The sequence below is a fragment of the Phoxinus phoxinus genome, assembly GCF_949152265.1.
Source record: "Phoxinus phoxinus genome assembly, chromosome: 11".
NCBI classification, from domain to species: domain Eukaryota; kingdom Metazoa; phylum Chordata; class Actinopteri; order Cypriniformes; family Leuciscidae; genus Phoxinus; species Phoxinus phoxinus.
Genome location: NC_136886.1, coordinates 17,970,284 through 17,991,312, shown reverse-complemented (window position 1 = coordinate 17,991,312; position 21,029 = coordinate 17,970,284). Strand labels below are relative to the sequence as shown.

The 21,029-nt window shown below is 43.2% G+C and overlaps 1 protein-coding gene and 1 long non-coding RNA gene across 2 annotated transcripts in view; one reads left to right on the top strand and one right to left on the bottom strand.

Moving 5' to 3' along the window:
* Positions 1–1,496: 1,496 nt before the first annotated feature.
* On the top strand, positions 1,497–13,382 carry LOC307007477. Its single transcript, XR_013799628.1, has 3 exons — positions 1,497–1,546; positions 1,654–1,710; positions 13,276–13,382. It is a non-coding gene; the product is annotated as an uncharacterized lncRNA (long non-coding RNA).
* hdlbpa (high density lipoprotein binding protein a) overlaps positions 11,986–21,029 on the bottom strand; it is a 19,260-nt gene continuing 10,216 nt past the window's right edge. The window contains exons 18-29 of the mRNA XM_079629529.1: positions 19,910–20,128; positions 19,499–19,720; positions 19,180–19,398; positions 18,930–19,068; positions 14,764–14,912; positions 14,572–14,676; positions 14,298–14,432; positions 14,056–14,199; positions 13,790–13,969; positions 13,546–13,662; positions 13,306–13,446; positions 11,986–13,180 (exon numbers count right to left, since the gene is read on the bottom strand). Of these exons, the coding sequence (XP_079485655.1) occupies positions 13,088–13,180; positions 13,306–13,446; positions 13,546–13,662; positions 13,790–13,969; positions 14,056–14,199; positions 14,298–14,432; positions 14,572–14,676; positions 14,764–14,912; positions 18,930–19,068; positions 19,180–19,398; positions 19,499–19,720; positions 19,910–20,128 (1,863 nt within the window). The 3' untranslated portion in view covers positions 11,986–13,087. The remainder of the gene's footprint in view (positions 13,181–13,305; positions 13,447–13,545; positions 13,663–13,789; positions 13,970–14,055; positions 14,200–14,297; positions 14,433–14,571; positions 14,677–14,763; positions 14,913–18,929; positions 19,069–19,179; positions 19,399–19,498; positions 19,721–19,909; positions 20,129–21,029) is intronic.

Genomic DNA, 21,029 nt, shown 5'->3' with positions numbered 1-21,029 from the left:
ACGTCATACCTTTTCTCTCAATGAATGAAGCTAACTTTACTGAAGCTAACGTCTGTCATTTTTTCTATAGTCTTACATTATAATCCTAACGTTACGCCGTCATGCCTGACTCGTGTTTTGAGCCAGAATACACACATACGAGCAACGGATCTTGTGACGTAGGCTACATAGTGCGAGACGAGAGATGTAGTTCATCGAGCGATTTTCACATACAACTAAACGTTACTCTTCTGTTTTATGACAAACTGCAACTTTCTTGACTTTCATATTTACCTTTTAAATTGACAAACATCATATGTGTAGTTCAGGGGACAGTTCAGACGGAATAAAAAGATAAGTTATCTCTCGCCATTGACTTCCATACATATTTTTTCCGAAATAAGGTCCCATGAGCCGGAAGCGGAGGGGCGGGACTTAGGCTCTCTATTGGCCTCTGAGTGAATTCAGCGCAGAGCTTCCGGGTTGTACGTCAGAAAGTAGGCTCACTATTGGCCAGCATCACACACATGACCAGTGTCGGCCAATAGTGAGCCTACGTTCTGACATACAACCCGGAAGCTCTGCGCTGAATTCACTCAAAGGCCCAAATTACATGAGGTTGGAATTAACCATAGACAGTATATAAGATGGACACAGCGACCCCATAGACTTCAACGGAGAAAAGTGAAGCCCATTTGAAGCACTCACTTCCTGATCGCCAGGCGAACTGCACAGGCTCAGACTGAGCTTGAACACGTGAGCAACGTGTCTGACAGCTGTCAGTCTTCTAGTAGCTGTGGGGAGAGAATCCCTTCCGAATCTCGCAGAGACGGAGAGCGTGAGCATTAGCTGTCCATGAGCTAGCAGTAGGATCAACTTTATCACTCTCTGTGGGCTTCTCCCTTCACTTTATCGGACTTAATGCCTCCACGTCCCCCCGATTGCCTGCGAGCTTCTCCGCCGGTCTATACGGTAATTTCTCTACAGTGCGACAGAGAGTCGCGTGAGTTATGACGCAATCGTTAGCCTATTTTTACAAAAACGGCTTCTACGGGGCCATAACGTAAGGTACAAGGTAATGGAGCCTTTTATACATTGTCGAGTTTCTTTAGAAATAAATAATGGACAAATGGAGTCTTTGGACGCCTCAGATGTAAAGTTATTCGCTGTCAAAGTGACGTAAAAATGAATGGGAGTCAATGGAATGCTAACAGCAGGTGAAGTTCTGCTACAATGGCGGCGCCCGCGGAGGCTTCAGTTTCCGGCGGATGGATTACCCCCTTGGAATTAACAGGGTGAGTAATTACTGACAGAATGTTAATTTTTGGGTGAACTAACGTTAACCCTTTAAGGTAGGCAATTTTAGGATACCACCCTCCCTGTGTGTTAAATCACCTCATCTCTCAAAGCACAAACCATTAAAACGATAATGAACGTAAACAACTAACAGAGTACCACCTCACTGCTGCAGTTTCATTTCGGAGTTGATGGTGTTACCAGAGAAACGCATGAAGAGTCTGAGGACGTGAACAGCTCCGGTTAGAATTTCACCGGTTGCCATCTTACGGTTAGTGACATGCCATCCATGGCGCAGCATTAGCTTCTTTTTGTTCAGGAGCCAGGAGGAACATTAAACGGCGGCTTGATGACTGTCTACAACTCTGCATAGCATAGCCCTACAGAATGCGCTGGTGACGTGTGATGTCTACGCAAGCACGCCGGTGCGCAGAGGTATGTTGACAAGTGTGCATCAGACTGAATGCAGTTGGCCGAACATTTTTTGGTCCTGTGACTTCAACATAAAATATATCGTTAGGCCTGCATGCTTTTATATTTAGACCACTTATTATTGATTTTATTTTGAAAAGTAATCTAGCGTGCAGAACCACCAAAGATTGGATATGTATAGCATTAGCAGTTAAGCAAAAACGAGAGTGGTCGGCAACAGGCCCATGCCCGCAGCCAGATTATTTTGATAGCAGCTGGTTCTGAAATAGATCTGTCATGACAGCAACAGTGAACGTTATTCACAATAATTTCGTCTTTAGTGATTTTTTCCATTTTGTTGCAGCAATGTTTTATTTTTATATTAATTGAGAGCTTTTAATTTGAAAAGACATTCAAAAGAGTCTGTGGATCGTTTCGTTGCAGATAATACGGCTTTGCATTCACAAAACTAGGTAGGGTACACACATTCTTCTTCTAAATGTCCCTTTTTGTCCGCTGACAACTTTCCTCTTTAGACTCCTTGGTAGTGCCATTTCTCACCAGCTAGTTTAAATGCTAACATCACTCACACGACGTAAAAGCGTAACGTAACATTAAGTTACCTGGCTCCAGCACGCCATTTTTAAAAATGCCGTTTAGAGGATGTCAATTAATAATTTTGAGTGTAAGTAGGCTACGTCAAATAATTAATAGGCTACAATAAGTTATGCTCCATTCAAGCAAATAAAAATTGTATTATTCACAATATGGAAAGAGGAAATAAAACAGTTTGTTAAGAGCATGACTCAAACATGCCATTAATGGGCTTATTCAAGTCTATTATTTTGTTCCTCATCTCCCACATGTGTGTTTTAGCAAGACGGTCTTGTGTTGCAAGTTGGTGAGTGAGATACTTGCCAAGTTATGTGTCTTCACTACTGCTTTATTAATATCCAGTGTAAAACCCGGACACCGCCACACAAATGTGGCTTTTTGTTAATGACTGTCCTGCTTCAGGATTTAACACTGAGTCACTAGTTACAAAAGACACTTAAACAGTCTGTCACAGCTCACAGGCAATTCTAGTTGCATTTTTCATCAATTCATTTCTAAAATTCTCCTTTGACTATGTTTTGGCGCCATCTACTGGCCAATTCATTTCTTAAATTATCTTTTGACTATGTCCTGGCGCCATCTATAGGGGCTTAAAGGGATAGTAAATTCTGTCATCATTTACTCACCCTCAAGTTGTTTCAAACCTGTATTAATTTATCTCTTCTGCTGAACACAAAGGAAGATATTTTGATGAATGTCGGTAACCAAACAGTTGACTGTACCCATTGACTTCCATAGTTTTTTTTTTTTTGTACATTTTAAAGTAAAATTCATTAATCTGGTGCACTTTGAGTCCACCGAATCCACTGTTAAAAATAAGTAATCCACCCGCCAACCGCCCAAATCAATGATATTGTCTGATTTAGATATCTGCATATGATCATCACATTACAATTATTCAAATTATCAGTGTTAAGCATGATAATATGGCAACATATCACACTGAAGTAGGCTGCTTTAAAAATAACAATGATTTAAAATAAAAGTTCTTCTTTTGGCAAAATTACATTTCCTTAATAGCCTAAACAGAGGCTCCCTCAAGCTTAAATTGTCAATGTTTCATTACATCACTGTCCCTAATTTTAATAAATGTATGCTCCATCTTACATTTCAAATTGAAACTTTGTTACCGTCAGTGTATTATTATCAACTATAGGCTACAATCGCCTAAATCAGACTCATCCTTGCAGTTTCAGTGATTCCCTAGTTATTTTATTTATTTTATTTTTTTGATATTGACATTTTTTTTAATCAGGGCATTTGTCCGGTTGGGCAAGAAGGCTACAATTCTCTTTCACTTGTTCCTTTAAAAAACACACACACGCGTGTCCCGGACAAGCGTAAATGTCGAGCCCTGATATGTTTTCCTTGATTGGTTTTCCCTGAAGAGAATTACGTTGTTGAAAGTAAAAGAGTGACGCACGTTCATTGCGTTTTACCGTGATGAGAGATCCGTGTCTTTATTAAACTCAACACATTATAATGATTTATCTGTCATCCACCCTCGATTAATTGTAACGTTATGTTTTTATTACTTGGCCCGCCGACCCGCGGATTGCGTTCTGCGCGATAGATAACTTATCCAAATAAAATGAAAGCATTAAAAAAAGAGTCTTTGCGTTGGCCGGGAATCGAACCCGGGTCAACTGCTTGGAAGGCAGCTATGCTCACCACTATACCACCAACGCATGTGCAGTGACGGAACTGGCAGTCAGTAATTGGACTGCGGCTTAGTCTTGAGAAAAAAATCTAAAAATCTTAGTTTTCTTATCTGCGTTTCTTATAGAGTAATCTGAACGTGGAAACTCAAATAAAGTAAAGCCGTGGACATTTTTTTTCAGGTTCTGAATAAACTTTTAAAAAGCCGTGGGCTCGTCCGGGATTTGAACCCGGGACCTCTCGCACCCAAAGCGAGAATCATACCCCTAGACCAACGAGCCATACCATTTTTATATTTGTGAAAGTTTATGAATGATCTGTATTCATGTAGTGTACCGGCTGTCCAAAAGATCTGATTAGTTTTTGATGTCATATTTTTATAAAAAAAAAAAAAACATGACAGTATAACGAACCAAAAGACTGTTAACGCACAATCACATCGACGAAAAGTAAGTCGTCTATAGTCTGTCTAAACAACTCATTCCGTCCGTGATAGTTACGGCCGGTTAGCTCAGTTGGTTAGAGCGTGGTGCTAATAACGCCAAGGTCGCGGGTTCGATCCCCGTACTGGCCAACATGTCTTTTCTTTCACATGTTCAAGTACCTAGATTGTCTAGGGGACTAGGTCGTTTAAAATAACGACCATTAGTTTTTGCAATTTATCCTCCAGTCTTTCATTCAACATTCACATTTGATGGATAATGTTGAATGAAGTAAATCTATCTGAAATATATTCCCATTCATTTGCCCCCAGTTTCAGACAAGGCATAAACCTTAGTCCCAGACTACAATGCAGGTTGGAGCTGTTTTAACTGAAAGCAACTTGTACCGACATATATTAAAATATGTCAGTGCCATTGTTTAGTATCAAGATTCACAACAGTAATGTTTTTTAAGGCATGTTTATTGAAGCTACCAAATGGCTTAATCTAAACCCCATCTGTGAAACCAGGCCATGGTATGTTTTTAAGTTCACCTTAATGATCAAGAAAACGTACTCGGTTACTAACGTAACCTCGGTTCTCTCTAGGAGAGGGAACGAGTACTGCGTCGAAAGAACGCTACGGGAAAGTATTTCTTTGTCGAGATTGAAGCCTAAAAATTAATCCTTAATTTTGTAAACATGTAAAACGCTTTTCTGTAGCATACAACCCTAGGCGGAGCAATATCGCTCACCCATTGGCTGCTCCGCCAGAAAAGCACAGCCTATGCGAGGCCAGAGACGCTGACCAATGAGGGCGCTTCGCGCCCATTCTGCGTCATCTCCCGCCGAAACAGGCGTGGCCTAGGTCTATAAATACAGGCATAGCTGTCTAACACACCGATTTTCGTCACGAAAGCGACGCAGCGTGGGCACGCACGGCATGAGACGCAGTACTCGTTCCCTCTCCTAGAGAGAACCGAGGTTACGTTAGTAACCGAGTACGTTCTCTTACGTAGAGTTCTCTCGTACTGCGTCGAAAGAACGCTACGGGAACCCCATGTAAAACGCTGTGCGTGCTCTTGGACCGACACAGACACCTAAGGGCGCGCGCGCCCTGGCATACAAGTGCCTACCCCAAGAAGTATAGGGAGAGCGGCTAAAATAGCATCATCCCTTTATAGTAGTGCCTCTAAGGGCATAATAACATATATATGAAAATATTAAATATATATATGAGGGGTAATAGCATGCTCATGGGACACCATGTCAGTGAGTGATGCTTAAACATTGAAGTGACCTGGGCCGCAACGCGGGGCAGGAACACTAAAACATAGTCTTCTAGACCGAGAGCAGTTTAGCCTGCAGCGCAGGAACCTCTAGGTTATAGAACCGTATAAATGTAGACGGGGAGGCCCAGCCTGCCGCCATACAGATATCTTGTAGCGAGATTCCACTATACCAAGCCCACGAAGAGGCCATGCCTCTCGTAGAATGTGCTCTGATGCCCAGGGGGCATTCCAAACCTCTAGATGCGTAGGCTAGCGCAATGGCATCCACTACCCATCGAGATAGACTCTGTTTCGTCGCGGCTCGCCCTTTAGAGCGCCCACTGAACGAAACAAAGAACTGCTCTGTCTGTCGAAAAACAGCAGAGCGGGACACATAAGCTCTCAATGCCCTGACCGGGCAAAGGGAGCTATTTCCGTCCTCCGAGGCCGGCAGGGCCGACAGGGAGATGACCTGAGCCCTGAAGGGTGTGTTGAGGGACTTAGGTACGTACCCATGCTTCGGTTTCAACACGACTACAGAGTCGTTTGGCCCGAACTCCATACAAGAAGCTCTAACTGAGAGCGCTTGCAAATCCCCCACACGCTTCACTGAAGCGAGAGCCAGAAGAAACACGGTCTTGAAAGACAGGTGTTTCATGTCAACTGAGTGAATAGGCTCGAAAGGGGCCCCTTTCATAGCGTTCAACACTGTAGAAAGGTCCCAAACGGGGACTGAAGGAGGCCTTGGAGGGTTTAACCTCCTGGCTCCTCTAAGGAAACGGACCACCAGGTCGTTTCTGCCCAGTGAATGGCCAAGCGTTGGATTAACGAACGCTGATATGGCAGCCACATAGACTTTGAGCGTGGATGGGGTTCTTCCCTTATCCAACAGTTCTTGGAGGAAGGAGAGAATCTCCGTTTCCCCGCACTGAAGCGGTGACAGACCTTGGTCTGAACACCAGCCAGAGAACACCGACCATTTGGAAGCGTAGAGCCGTCTAGTAGAACGGAGCCCTAGCCTGTTCGATCGTGTCTAACACTCCCTTTGGGAGGTTAGCGGGTACCCGTTTATGGCCCATACGTGTAGGGACCAGAGCTCCGGGCGAGGATGCAAAATCGAGCCCTTGGCCTGCGAGAGGAGGTCTCTCCTCACTGGAACCGGCCACGGGGCAGTACTCTTCAGTCGCATCAAAACTGGGAACCTGGGTTGATTCGTCCAGTATGGAGCGACTAGTAGCACCGAGCATCCGCTTTCCTTGATCCGCTCCAGCACTTGAGGCAGGAGTGAGACAGGGGGAAAAGCATAGAGCGGACGGCGGGGCCAGACACTGGCCAGCGCGTTCGTGCTCTTCGAAAAAAATTCTGGGCAGTGAGCGTTTTCCTGGTTTGCAAACAGGTCTATTTCCGCTCTGCCGAACGTTTTCCACAGCAGACGCACTGTCTGTGTGTGTAGAGACCACTCTCCCGTCGGAACATTGTTCCGTGAGAGTCTGTCTGGGCCTACATTCAGGTGGCCTGGCACATGCATTGCTCTCAACGAGCGCAGGTTGTGCTGGGCCCATACCAGTATGCGTTCCGCTAACCTGAATAGGTTTCGGGATTTCACGCCCCCCTGGCGGTTTATGTAGGCTACTACCGACATGTTGTCCGAACGGACCAGGACGTGGTGCCCTTTTATCCGGGGACAAAAACGCCTCAGCGCAAAGTCCACCGCCATCATTTCCAGGCAGTTTATGTGCGGTAGTTTGGCTCGTTCTGGCCACTGGCCAAAGAACGGTCTGCCGTCGAGCAGTGCTCCCCAGCCTGAGGTGGACGCGTCCGTGGACACCACCTTCAGGCTCGAGGAAGTCCCCAGGCTTACACCTGACCGGTACCAGTCTGACGCTCTCCATGGTGTCAGGGCTGAAATGCATTCCTGATTGACCTTGAGGCGATAACGACCGTGCAACCATGCTCGGCGCGGTACGCGCGCTTTCAACCAGAACTGCAGTGGGCGCATGCGCAGCAGGCCCAGCTGCAGTACCGCTGAGGCTAAGGCCATGAGGCCTAGCATTTTCTGAAATCTCTTGAGCGGCACTAAATGGCCGCTGCAGAAGGATTTCGCCATTTGCAGGGTATTTTGCCTGCGCTGTGATGACAGCTGTGCTGTCATAGACAGCGAGTTCAGATCCAGTCCTAAAAAGGAGACCCTTTGACTGGGAAACAGTGAACTTTTCTCCCAATTGACTCTCAGACCTAAGCACTCGAGGTGATCGAGTATTAGTGTCTTGTGGTGAGCGAGTTCTGAAGGCGATTGAGCCAGAATCAGCCAATCGTCCAAATAGTTCAGAATTCGAATGCCTCGGAGTCTCAGGGGTGCCAGCGCCGCGTCCATGCACACTGTAAATGTACGAGGTGCTAGGGATAGGCCGAATGGCAGGACTGTGTACTGATATGCCCGGCCCTCGAAGGCGAATCTCAAAAATCGCCTGTGACGTGACGCAATTTGTATGTGAAAATACGCGTCTTTCAGATCTATTGCCATAAACCAGTCTCCTCGGCGAATCTGCGCGAGGATTTTTCTGGTCGTGAGCATTCTGAACTTTCGCCTTGCTAGCGCTTTGTTCAGACGTCTTAGATCCAAAATGGGTCTGAGACCCCCGTCTTTCTTGGGTACCAGGAAATATCTGCTGTACCAACCCCCCTTCGCTTTGAGCTTGAGATAAAGGCTCTATGGCCCCTTTGCTCAATAGCTTCGCTATTTCGGCTCGAAGTAGGTGTGCTACTTCTGTTTTTACCGTGGTTTCGACTTTCTCCGTGAAACGGGGAGGGCGTCGATGAAACTGTAGCGAATAGCCTCTTTTTATAGTCTCTAGCACCCATTCTGAGACCCCGGGAAGTCTTTCCCATGCATCTGCACGTGTGACTAGGGGTTGAATGTAATCTGGGCCCTGGTCGCGAAATGGCGGCGACACGAGAGCAACCGTGTGCTGTAACATGGACGCCGTGGCGTGTGAGGCGGGGGGCATGTTTAACACAGTATGCATCCCGCGCGCGCTCGGCTCTCTGAGTTGAGAGAGAGCGCGCGGGGCGAGCCCCGTAGGGCTCGTTATAATTGTGAATAAACGTGGGCGCTTGGTGGCGGGCACATTTATAACACCGGGGACACTGTGTTTGTGTACTGACTGACCGTTCGTTAGTTTCGTTTTTACAGAAAACGCGGAACGTGCAGTGTGTAGTGGTTGTGGGCACTGGACAGTGGGCACGCTCACTACATGTAAAGCACAATCGGCATGAGTCGATTTTATGTGTGCAGACCCTGTGTTGTACGGGGCTGTGCTTGCACGGGTTGAAAAACCGGGCTCTGGTCGCGAAATGGCGGCGACACGAGAGCAGTCGTGTGCTGTAACATGGGCGCCATTGCAGCGTGATGCGGGGGCGCGCTTAATCGAGCGGGCAGCCCGCGCGCGCTCAGCTCTCTCAGCTGAGAGAGAGAGAGCGCGGTGCGAGCCCCGTACGGCTCGGCATGTTTGAGAATAAATGTGGGTGCGTGAACGCGGGTACATTTATAGCACTGGGGAGTACTGTCTATTAGAACTGACTGACCGTGCATCGGTTTCGTTTCATAGAAAACGTGTGACATGTAGCTTGTAGTGATTGTGGGCACTTGAAAGCGGGCACGCTCACTACATATGATGCACAATCGAAAGAGTCGATTTTATGTGTGCAAGCCCTGTATTGTGTGTACGAATGGGCACTGGTCGTGGGCATACAGTTACACACATTACATAATCGGCTGTGGCCGGGACACCGTGTAGCACAGAGAGTACTGTCTATCAGAACCGACTGACCGTGCATTCGTTTCGTTTTTACAGAAACCACGGGACATAGAGTGTGTAGTGATTGTGGGCACTGAAAAGCGGGCACGTTCACTAACTTACATGTGACGCACAATCGACAGAGTCGATTTTATGTGTGCAAGCCCTGTTGTGTAGGGCTGTGCTTGTGTGTATGAATGGGCACTGAGTCGTGGGCATTACGGATACACACATTACACCATCGGCCGTGGCCGGGACACCAGAAAATACATTTTCAGATTTACCTGGGGCGTCGTGAAAACGGCGTTTGTGTGCAGGCAAACGGGCCATGATGCCGATTTGGTGACTGCAAAATACACTGGCACGGTCGCGTATGTTGGGACTGTGCGAGCGAGACATTTTAGTGAAATCCGGCCGCGGCGGGATTTTAACACTGTAACGTTAGCTTTCCTCGAAGCAGAAGTGCGCATCCTGGCTGAAAACGGGGCTTTCCGGGACTCCGCGATTTCTTCGTGAATTCAGGAAGAAAAAGGCGCGGGTCGTGAGGACGGTAACGTACGTTCCTCTGCAGAAAAGCAGCCATCCAGCCGGTAAGCGCATCGATGCTGGTCTTTCTCCGTCGACGCTCACGAGCGGCGGGGGAGGGGAGATCCTCGGAGCTCGCCCATCCCTTGCTACCCGAAGCGAGGAGAGAACAGCAGTCGTCCTCCACAGACACGGCTTCATCTTCCTCGTCCATGACGGACGCGGCGGCACACAGCGGCCCTTGTCCGTCGGTCAGAGAGTCCAGCGAAGCGGGCGGAGAAGCTGGCGGCAGCAGCGGCGAGCACCTCGTGGTGGAGGGAGGTTCCGGGCTCCGCTGAGCACGGCGCTTTTCACGGCGCGGCACTGCAGCGGGCGGAAAGATGCAGCTTCAGTAATGAACCCCAGGCGAGTCCGCAGAGTCACCGTAGGCATCCAATCACAGTGATGGCAGCCGCCATCGACGAGAGCTGAAGCTGCGTGATCCTTACAGGCAGGAAACACAAGCACGTGGTCCCCGTCGCTGAGCGGGGCTCTACACGAGCCACAGGAGGTGCGAGGCATCTTGAAAAGAACGCTCGGCTCTTTTAGTGGTGGAAAAACTGTGTGTCGCGACGGCGAACACACACACAAAACACACACACATAATGTAAAGGATATTCCACGCCGGAGAAGCGCAGCAGGGAACGGCGGCTGAAGGCGGCGATGACCAGCGGCTTCAGGTAAGAGGCGCGTCCTGCTGAGGTGCTTGTTTCAGACGGCTGTGGCGGCTCGAATCCAATCCAACGATGCGTGCAGCTTCGTGAATTAAGAAAAATCGGTGTGTTAGACAGCTATGCTCGTATTTATAGACCTAGGCCACGCCTGTTTCGGCGGGAGATGACGCAGAATGGGCGCGAAGCGCCCTCATTGGTCAGCGTCTCTGGCCTCGCATAGGCTGTGCTTTTCTGGCGGAGCAGCCAATGGGTGAGCGATATTGCTCCGCCTAGGGTTGTATGCTACAGAAAAGCGTTTTACATGTTTACAAAATTAAGTATTAATTTTTAGGCTTCAATCTCGACAAAGAAATACTTTCCCGTAGCGTTCTTTCGACGCAGTACGAGAGAACTCTACGTAAGAGAACTGTAAATCCATCAGATAAGACCTAGTAAGAATACAGTTATGATGTGTGAGAAAAGGTTTTTGAACAGCACAAATTATGAAATGGCTAAGATAATAGTTTATTTGTTGGAATTTTCTCATTTACACTATGTGAGCAATAATTAAGAAGTTAAAATCAACTGGTGATGGTGGAGGATGTGTCTATATTGGCCCCCACGCACTAAGGAGGATTGAGAATTGCAATGTTGGTTGGGGCTTGGTCAGAAAGTGTCCAAAAATATGATCAGACCTCATTTATATAACCACAACTTGTTTGGGAAGGTTGCAATAATTATGGCAGACAGAAACATGCACGTCATCATAAACAGTACCAACTGATATTAATCAACACCTGATTGAATTTGTCAGGAAGCTCAAATTTGGCTGTGGATAGATCTTCTAGCACGACATGGATCCAAATCACATCTCAAAATGAACCGAACAGTTCACTGACCACAGATAAGTTCCCTGACCCGAAACCCATATATATATATATATATAAATAAAAACAGCACAATTGAATAGCTCTTTCTTAATTCTAGAGAATTTAAGCGTGTACTCTTAACTATACCAAATAATCCAATTCTAGTCTGTTCCATATAGATTTACAAAGGTCTGACTTTGACTTAACATACACTATATAAATCTAAAAATATACAAGGTGAAATTATTACTGTTAGCAAATTGACAAGCATTTTTGAAAAATGAGAGAAAACAAGTGATCACTGCTAATTTTAAGCAACACCCAAAAGGTTATGGCTGGAGAGTTTAATGGATCCTTCCATGTGGGCAATTGTAACTTCTATACACACTTCCTATGTTCTTATTGGTTATTGTGCATGTGAAAAAAAATAATCAGTCTCACCCCAACAAGTCCAGATACATTTTCGATTTTTATTTTCCTTTTTGGACAGTTTATTTTCCAGTGTTATCCATAATCATTTCCTTTGTCATTTTTGCATAATTCTTATAAGGCTATTACGAGGGCCATTGCTATGGTTTCAGACCAACCTGCATAGCAATTGGAAGACAAAAAAAAGGGGCTGACACTGACCCATTAGCAAGAATGAGTAAAACATGACTTGACATTTCATTGGCACAAAATGGTCTCTTTCACCCATCCAAATATTAGAATCTTTAATAAACATGAATTCTGAATATCAAAAACTGAAATTAAAAAGAATAAACAGTTTAGTGTACGTTTTAGAGACTTTGGGAACCTTGGGACTTCTATTGCACAAGCAACTACATCCCTGGGACTTCCAAAGCAAATGGCAGTTTGAAAATACTTTTGTAGTGAAAGTCCCTCTTTTTAAGTCAGAAAAGTTTTAAAGGCTGCATGGAATCCTTTCCCAGAGTCAGAGAATCAGGGGTGGGGACAGAGACGAGTGAAATGTCTGCAACAAAATGGCTACCCTAGGGAACGAGGCAAAAGTACAGCTGGTTACCCATTTCCTATGAATGAATCTGACTTCAACCAGAAGCAACATCTTTCAGAGGTATACAGTATATTTTTCCCAAACCCCATTGCAAAGGCAACTATGAAACAGAGCAGCTTAATAAACCAAAAAAATAACCTTTGTAATGAAATAATGTTTTTGTAATTAAGTCATATCAAAAATCACTTAAACCTGGATCATTACATATCTGAAGCATGGTCAGGAGTACTTTTGTTTTCCTTCAATTTGTGATTTCGCTCTAAAAATGCAAACAGGTCGTCTCATTTCATACCAATTCAGGTGAACCTGGTAGAGATCCCCCCTCATAAAGACAACAATTTTTACCACCGGTTTTGTTTTTAAGGGTCACTGAGAGACTAAATCAAGACCCTTACTAGAAGAAGTAATTTGAGCAGCGGAACTGTGCTGATATACTGGGTCAGAGGAAGTGGTCAATCCACATCCAAATGGGTCAAATGAGGGATAATAGTAAGGGGGAACCAGGAGGTTGCAACATAACCATTGAAGGACACACATTTAAAAACGTTTAGGTCCCCATGGAGATGATCTTGCAGTAGCCACAGGTGCACCAAAACTGGGGAATTCCTCAGAGCTGCTCATATCCGGAGCCTAAAGCCAAAAACACAAATGACAACAGGTTAAATTCCTCTATTAGTATTATGCACAAATCTATGGCTCAATTTCAGTCATTTACTCTGCAGCAGATTCTCACTCAAGACATAATATTGGTTTACCGGTGCACTGCCAGTGGTCCAAGGAGCCTCCCGCACAACAAAGCCCTTGGATGGGCCACGAGGTTCATCCATGCTGGAGGCAGAGGAACCAGAAGGCCTCACATAGGCCATTTTGGATTCATTTTCAACTACGTCGGCCAGCTATGGTTAAAGAAAAATATATACATTTACAAATTTAGTATTTTGGCAGAAGAAAACTTTATTAAAAGTTGTTAATTTTAAAGTATGGCATAATCTTACATATTCCTCCTCCAGGTTCAGAAGGTGATCAATGGCTTCATCAACCTGCTCTGGACGGCCAGTCACAGTCACTAAATTTGGATCTGCAGCTCCACTCTGAGGGAACCGAACATCAACCTGGAAAATACAAAACAATATATAGAATATGTACAAACATTTATTAAAAGTGCCTATATAAAAAGAAAAAAGCATTCAAAATAGAAGTCAAATACTTGGTCCTAAAAAGATGACACCAACATCTCACCTTAAACTCATCCATGATCTTGCGGATTCCCTTGCCACGTGCCCCTATGATGCGAGCGTGGACTCTGCTGTCCAGGGTGATGTCTTCAGAGATCATTTCCTCCAGTTCACCCACTATAGCCTGAATGGCATCACGTGCCGCCACAGCATTTTGCTCATAGCCAGTAATGGTAATCTGATCCTATAAAAGACCAAAAATAAATAAATGGCATGTTTTTAAAGAAACAAGCTTTTGCTTTTATCCGTTTTTAGGCTCCAGCCTGTTACCTGGTTCTCATCATTTTTCTCTGGAAACTGAATGTTGACCTCATGCTCATTGCGGATTTGGGTTATAACGGCGCCTTTGCGTCCAATAATCTTGGGGTGATACTTGGGATCCACAGTGATGGTCAGCTTGAAGCTCCTGAGAGCCTGCAGACAAAGCAATATAATTTAGTTATTATATAATGAGTAATTATAGAGTGAAAAATTTAAACTGCGTTTCTTTGCAACTCAGATTTCAAACTCACTCGATCCTCCTGTTCAGCCTGTAGCTCTTTGACACGCTCAAGAAGACCCTCTTTAGCGCGGTCAAGGTGGGAGGCCAGGCCAGTAATGGAGATAATGTGAGACTGTAACTCATGAGCAGGCACTTGAATATTAACCTGTAAGAAAATACATTGTCAGAAGTGACAGGACAAAAAAAATTATATGCTGTATAAAAATATAAACTTAAATGCAATGCATCTCTTAACACTTCTCTAGGTTTATAATTCAACTAAAATCAGCTGTAAAGACACCAACCTCAAACTCATCCATCATCTTGCGGATTCCACTTCCTTTTTGGCCAATGATGTAACGATGAAGCTCAAAAGGCACTTCCACCACAGTGGTCACAGGAACCAAAGCCTAAACGACAAATATAGTTTAAACGATCACCAAAATGCACCCGAATACACGAATCAGAAGTGTGTACAATGGACATGGCAATCGCACCTTTAGCGCCTCAACAGCAGCTTCACACCTCTCTTTGCGGCCAGAGAGCACAATGACATCACACTTCTTTGGGGCCAAAGGATCAACAGGTTCTTTCACCTCTCCATTGGCTTCTCCATTCTCCTGAACTGGAGCATCAGCTGATGGAGCTGAATAAACAAAGGCCACAGATTTAACCTTAGGCTTGCCATAGAAATTAATAACAGGCATGTGATTCTATTTGCATGTTCTGCAGAAAAAGACTGGGTCATAGGGGGCATTGAATATGAAGATGAATGCAAAGATATATGTATATATAATAAAAAAAAGTTACTTGAGTACTTTAAGGGGGAAAACATTACCCTTTAACTTCTTGTAAACATGTTAAGAGATGAAATTTTTGCTTGCCATTTAGTAGTTCATGACCACAAAACAAACTTTGGATAAGTGTCTGCTGCATGCATAAATGTTCCAAGGGCCACAGAATGACTTCAAGGATCATGAACGGAGATTGAGACATCAAATTGTCCTTGATCTTTTGACATAAGAGGTCATTGTACTATAAAAATATCCTTTAAGTTTCAGAACTCAAAACTTCCTTGTTGGCAAAAAACTTAAAAGCTTTCATTGAAACCAAGCTCAGAAAACGACTCGTTTCAGATGTGTCTCATTGGTCATGCGTTGAAAGACCGCCTCTGCAGAAGATCACTAACGCCTACAACATCATCTTTTAGCCCTGCCCATTGATTCACACATCAAGTAGTAGTAAATGAGACGGTGCAAACACTGGATTACTCCAGCGTTTTATAGTGACAAGCTGTGGGGAAAAAAAGTCTTTGCATTGGCATCCTTGTGACCCTTAACATTAAGCAAGCGTGGATGAACTATTTTTAATGAAGTTCGTCAGATCGCGTCAGTTTGACACTTTGTTTGTTCGCTTCATTTTACTGCGAAGTAAAATGGAAATTTGACTCGACGAAGGCTTTTCAGAGAGACAGAAATTTAACCATGTGTCCCTATTGCTTTGTATGATACAGATCGTTTGATATGTCCTGAGTATTTATATTCTCAGAGTCAAACTGAATAGTGATAGTTGTGATTTGCTTCCTTTGACATTTACGGGGTTAATGCAGGGGATTCCCGGATAGGGAAGAAGGTTTTGCTATTATTTTGATCCAAACCATTCACTGTAATCCTGAACAAGCGCTTAAATGAACGACATCCGTTTTGGCATCAGTGAGACGTTCAAACGTTTCATTTAAAACTCGACACTGCAAATGACAATGTATATATTTATTTTGCTTTATCTAAAAGGATGAACTATGAATAGCCTATAAGAATGACAGTTCATTCATAATTCCGTTTACACAAAACGCAGCAAGTCATCCTTTGTAATAAGATATTTTTCAACAACGGAAGTCTTCAAAACTACTCCCAACGTTTAATGTTGGGGACATTGAAATTAATTTTAATATGCAAAACTGTTACCCAATCATAGCAGTTTACTTCCAAGTCTTGAATGCGGCACGCCCATCAAAACGGTGTTTCAAAGAGAGGGTCAAAAACAGGGTAGAAAATAGCTTATTACTTCTAAATTAGGATGTTTTTGATGTAAAAATCTTGATAACAAGTGCACCTCAGAGAAAAATAAAATAATAATAATTAAGTTCATGAGCAGTGTTAATTTTGACAGCAAATTTTTATTTAGTTTGTCATCTTTTGACTAAAATGCCATTTAGTTTTACTCATTTTAGTCACCTGAATTGTTTTAGTTTGTCGACGAAATACAACACGATTTTAGTCTTATTCTGTGTCTTTATTGGATGTTCAAACTTGAAAATTATTCATATTATCAGGTATTTTCTCCAGAAATATATAATGGGTTTGGAAATTTGAGAAATTCAACATGAATGCATTACAATTTAACTAAACCAATTAGATTTTAGTCAACTTTTAGTCGTGACATTAAAAAAAATCAATATCTTAATTATATAAAACCACTTCTCCTAAAGTAGAACACTGTCTTCTTTTCAATGAATGATACAAGCACTCTTTAAAACAACTTGCATACATCATTCTTTATTCTTTCAAGCAGACATTTATTTGTATAAATTAAATATAATTAACCCTTATTAAAGAGCAGTGAATGCTTTTCTCTTTTTCTTTTGTTGTTTGATTAATATCAAGGTGACAGACTGCATTAGGTTTATTACGCACGGTCACTTTAAGACCGAATGTGCGCGGATCCAATTGCACTGATGCAGAACCGATAATCTCATTTAGACAATGTTGTGTGTATCTGTCCATTCAAACGCGAAAGAGCTCAATTCAGGACTCGCACTCTGTACAGCTCTCCATGTGCATGGCAGCACGCTTCGGGTATGTGTGCACAGAAAACCGTACCGAATACAGCTTTCTGTTGCGTCATTACTCTTATTCAGATCTATCCATATGTCTGTTCTTCTTTCTCCCAGATGTTTAAATTTTTTTACGTTTTTGAGACATGCATCCAGCACATGCCAACTTATGTCCCGCCGGGTAGATCAGCATGTTACAATTCAAATGTGCGCATCTACCACAAACGCTGGGCATCAGTTCTGTCTAGATCTCATCCCAAATCGTCCCTTCCCAACCTTTTCGTTGAATAAAAACTAGACGAAAATGTTAGGGAGGGATCAATAGATTTTTTTTATTTTATTAAAAACTTAATAAAATTTATTCATTCAATAATGATGAAAATTAATCAACAAAATTAACACTGTTCATGAGTCATGCCACCTTCAAGCATTGAAATTAATAACTTAACATTCAAATCTAACTTCAGATGCTTAAACCACACAAAATCAATAAGTAAACATTTTTTTTTGAAGAACACACTTCTGGAATACAGAACATACCTCACAAAACAAATCATGGTTAATTTAATAAAGCACGGAAAAGAAGCTTCCCCACATCTTACCCTTGTTAGTTACACCGAATTGCAATCACTGATGTGTAAATGTTAGAGATGTTCCGATTCCGATACTAGTATCGGAAATGCCGCCGATACCAATAAAATTTCTGGCATCGGTATCGGCGAGTACTTGTACCCATGTACCGATCCGATACCATTTCCATAAACAATACCTAGTTATTGCACGCTAGCTTTGCTTAACGCTGCAAATCAGAGATCAAGTCTTCTTCGCTGCTCTAAACAGTGGTTGCCCACGGCAAAGTTGTGCTGTGTTGCCACAAGTAACCACTGTTTAGAGCAGTGAAGAAGAAATTAAAATGCACGCGCTAGCAGTATGTCCGCTGTTTGTCAATATAACCGACAAAATTATCAAGTTTATTGTTCTGGATGACCAGCCACTGTCAGTCGTCAAAAACGTTTAATTGAACATTTGGTGCCCAGGTACAGTTTGCCTGGTCGCAAATACATCTCTGAAACGGCGCTCCCTTAGCTATTCGAGACAGTGCGTGAACACATTTCATGTAAACTAAAAGATGTGCAAACAATCAGCTTTACTATCGACATCTGGAGCTGCGACGCGACCCCACTGTCTTTACGGAGTTTGACAAGCACACTGGGTGGGCACAGTGACGCCATCATCTAAGTTTTACAGAGATTATTTTCTTAAATTATTAATATATAATTTTTTTGATTCCTAGATTTATTTGTTGTACTGTTTTTTTTTTTACAGTTATATTGTAAAACTAAAATACCTTTTTCAGTTTACAGTATGAGATGTGTGGCTGCATTTGAAGTTCTTTTTCATTTAAAAATAAATATACTACTGTGAAATGTCAGATAATAAAAAATATTCTAGTTCACTGTGTATTTGTTTATGTTTTATTAAGGGATAAGTCTGAAGCACACCATAAAATAATTATATAAATTCATACAGGGCTAGTATGAATTGCAGCTGTCTAGATACACACCCAGGTATCGGATCACTACTCGGTATCGGCCGATACCCTTAGTCCAGGTATCGGAGTATCAGGTATCGGGAAGGGACAAAGGGTATCGGAACATCTCTAGTAAATGTAAGTGTCAATGTGATATCACAACAATGAAGATTTCAAGATGAGCTATTTTGGTGTCTTATTGAACGAGGGAGAGTTGAGACTTATTTCAAAAGATCTAGAAACATTTGATTTTCCCCTGATATGGCCTTTTAATTATCGACAGTCACTGTGGTATTTACCTTGCTGGTCCTCTCTGTCTGGAAACTTGATCTGCACATTGTGGTCTTTAGTAATCTGCTGTATGCGAGAGCCCTTCGGACCCATTATGGAGCGGTGGAACTTCTGAGTGATCACACACTCTATGGTCACTTGCGCATCCTGCAGATTTAGGGAATGTTCAGTCCATTACCTCTTTAAAACGGCACAATAACTGCAGTTGTCCGAGATGGGAACTGCATTAATTTATTGCAGATTACTACATCTACTCACCAAATCATCGATCAACTCCAGCATGCGTTTCTTGGCAGCCTCCACACAATCTTTGGCTCCCTTCAGGGTGACCTTTTCACTCTGTGAGCCAGTTCGGGGGAAACTGACTATAACACCACCATACTCATCAGCGATGTCCCTCAGGACTTGGCCACGACGTGCCACAAAGAAACGATGGTGCTTGGGATCGACGATCATGGAATCCTCAACAACATTATCCTGATATTAGAAAAATGAGAGCAAAAGGAAACCAGTCAGAAGACTAACATTTTACTGATCATCAGTGTTGGGGTTAAAATAGATGAACATTGGGACTAACCAAGCTCTTAATGAGTGCCTCCAGCTCCTTCTGTGCTTCTGCTACAGCTTCCTCTGTACCGATGACAGTGATCAGCTCCTGATCCTTATCTTCAGCAGTAGGGAAGATGATCCTGGCGCCTGTGCTGTCCCGTACTTTGCGGATATTTGCACCTCCTTTTCCGATAAGGAACTTGTGGTATTCAGGTTTGGCACGAAGCTCAACTGTGTGGCTTTTAGTTTGCTATTAAAAAACAAGTTGATTAAAGTACATTAAATTGTTTTAAGAGCAGCAATCACTGGGCTTGTGTTAAAAGCAGTTTGGATACTTGTACTAACAAAGCCTGTGCCCAAATAACATTCCAAGCATAGCACCAGTATTACCGGCTTTAAGTTTCAAGTTCTTCAAGGAAACCCATCCCTTCAAACAAACCTTCTCTTCTGCCAGGGACAGCAGCTGTTTCTTGGCTTTCTCGACCTCTTCCGCAGGGCCTCTGATTGTCACTGCATCGATGCCAGAGCCCTCCGTTGGGAAATGGATATGCACACCACCACACTCCTCCATGATGGAACGCACAAAACGCCCCTTAGAACCAATTAGGGAATTGTGCAGTTTTGAGGGGATGGACACCTCCATCTCTGTAATATTCGCCTGCACAGATATTTGAGAACAATTAATAAATTATCTTCAATCCACATACTAAAATGTTTGAGGTGTGTAATGTTTTTAAAAAGAAGTCTAGTGTTCACCAAGGTTGCATTTTTTTGAGTAAAAAAGTAAACTATATTAACCTTTTTCAAAAATACAAAATGATTACAGAGGCCAAACTTTTAAAATGCCACTATTGTGGTATTTTAAAGGTTCCTCATTTTATTTGGGAGTTCTTCTACAATAGATTTTCATGCATCCAAGGTCAAAACACTTTCATTTTCTCATAATATACACTGCACAGCACCTCTTTAAGTGTCTGAAAACTGTTCGTTCGAAGGTTCTGTCTCTAAACACTCGCCTCGGAGAGCCAAATATGCTCCGATTAATCAGATGGCCCAAGTATGTTCTACCGCTTACAGCGTGAGTCAGAAACGAAACGCCCTTTATCATATCTAAATTTCAGCTCCCAGAGGCTTCCTCAGCACTTGTATACACAGTGATACAAACAGTGACAATGGCGTCTGTTTAACTATCAATTCGAGACAGAATCCTTTTCCTTTTGAAGTACAGAAATATTTGTCTTCTCGACAGGTCAACACAAACTAAACACTTCCAAGCCTCAGCTACAACCACAGTGTTTGAGGTTGGGTTTAAGTAGATGTTTGCGGGCAGCCAATGAAGACCATAGTAGTGTTCATTTTGTCAGCTATTTTTAGTCCTGTGACAAATCTACTTTTTATCATATTTAGTTAACCGTGCCCCGTTTTTCATTCAAGTTTTAGTAGACTAAAAGCCTGGGCATTTTAGTCTAGTTTTCGTCAATGAAAAAAAAATTATTTTCATCATTCTGCATAATGGGTAGGCTAACGATTATTTTGATTACAATTATAAAAAACAACAA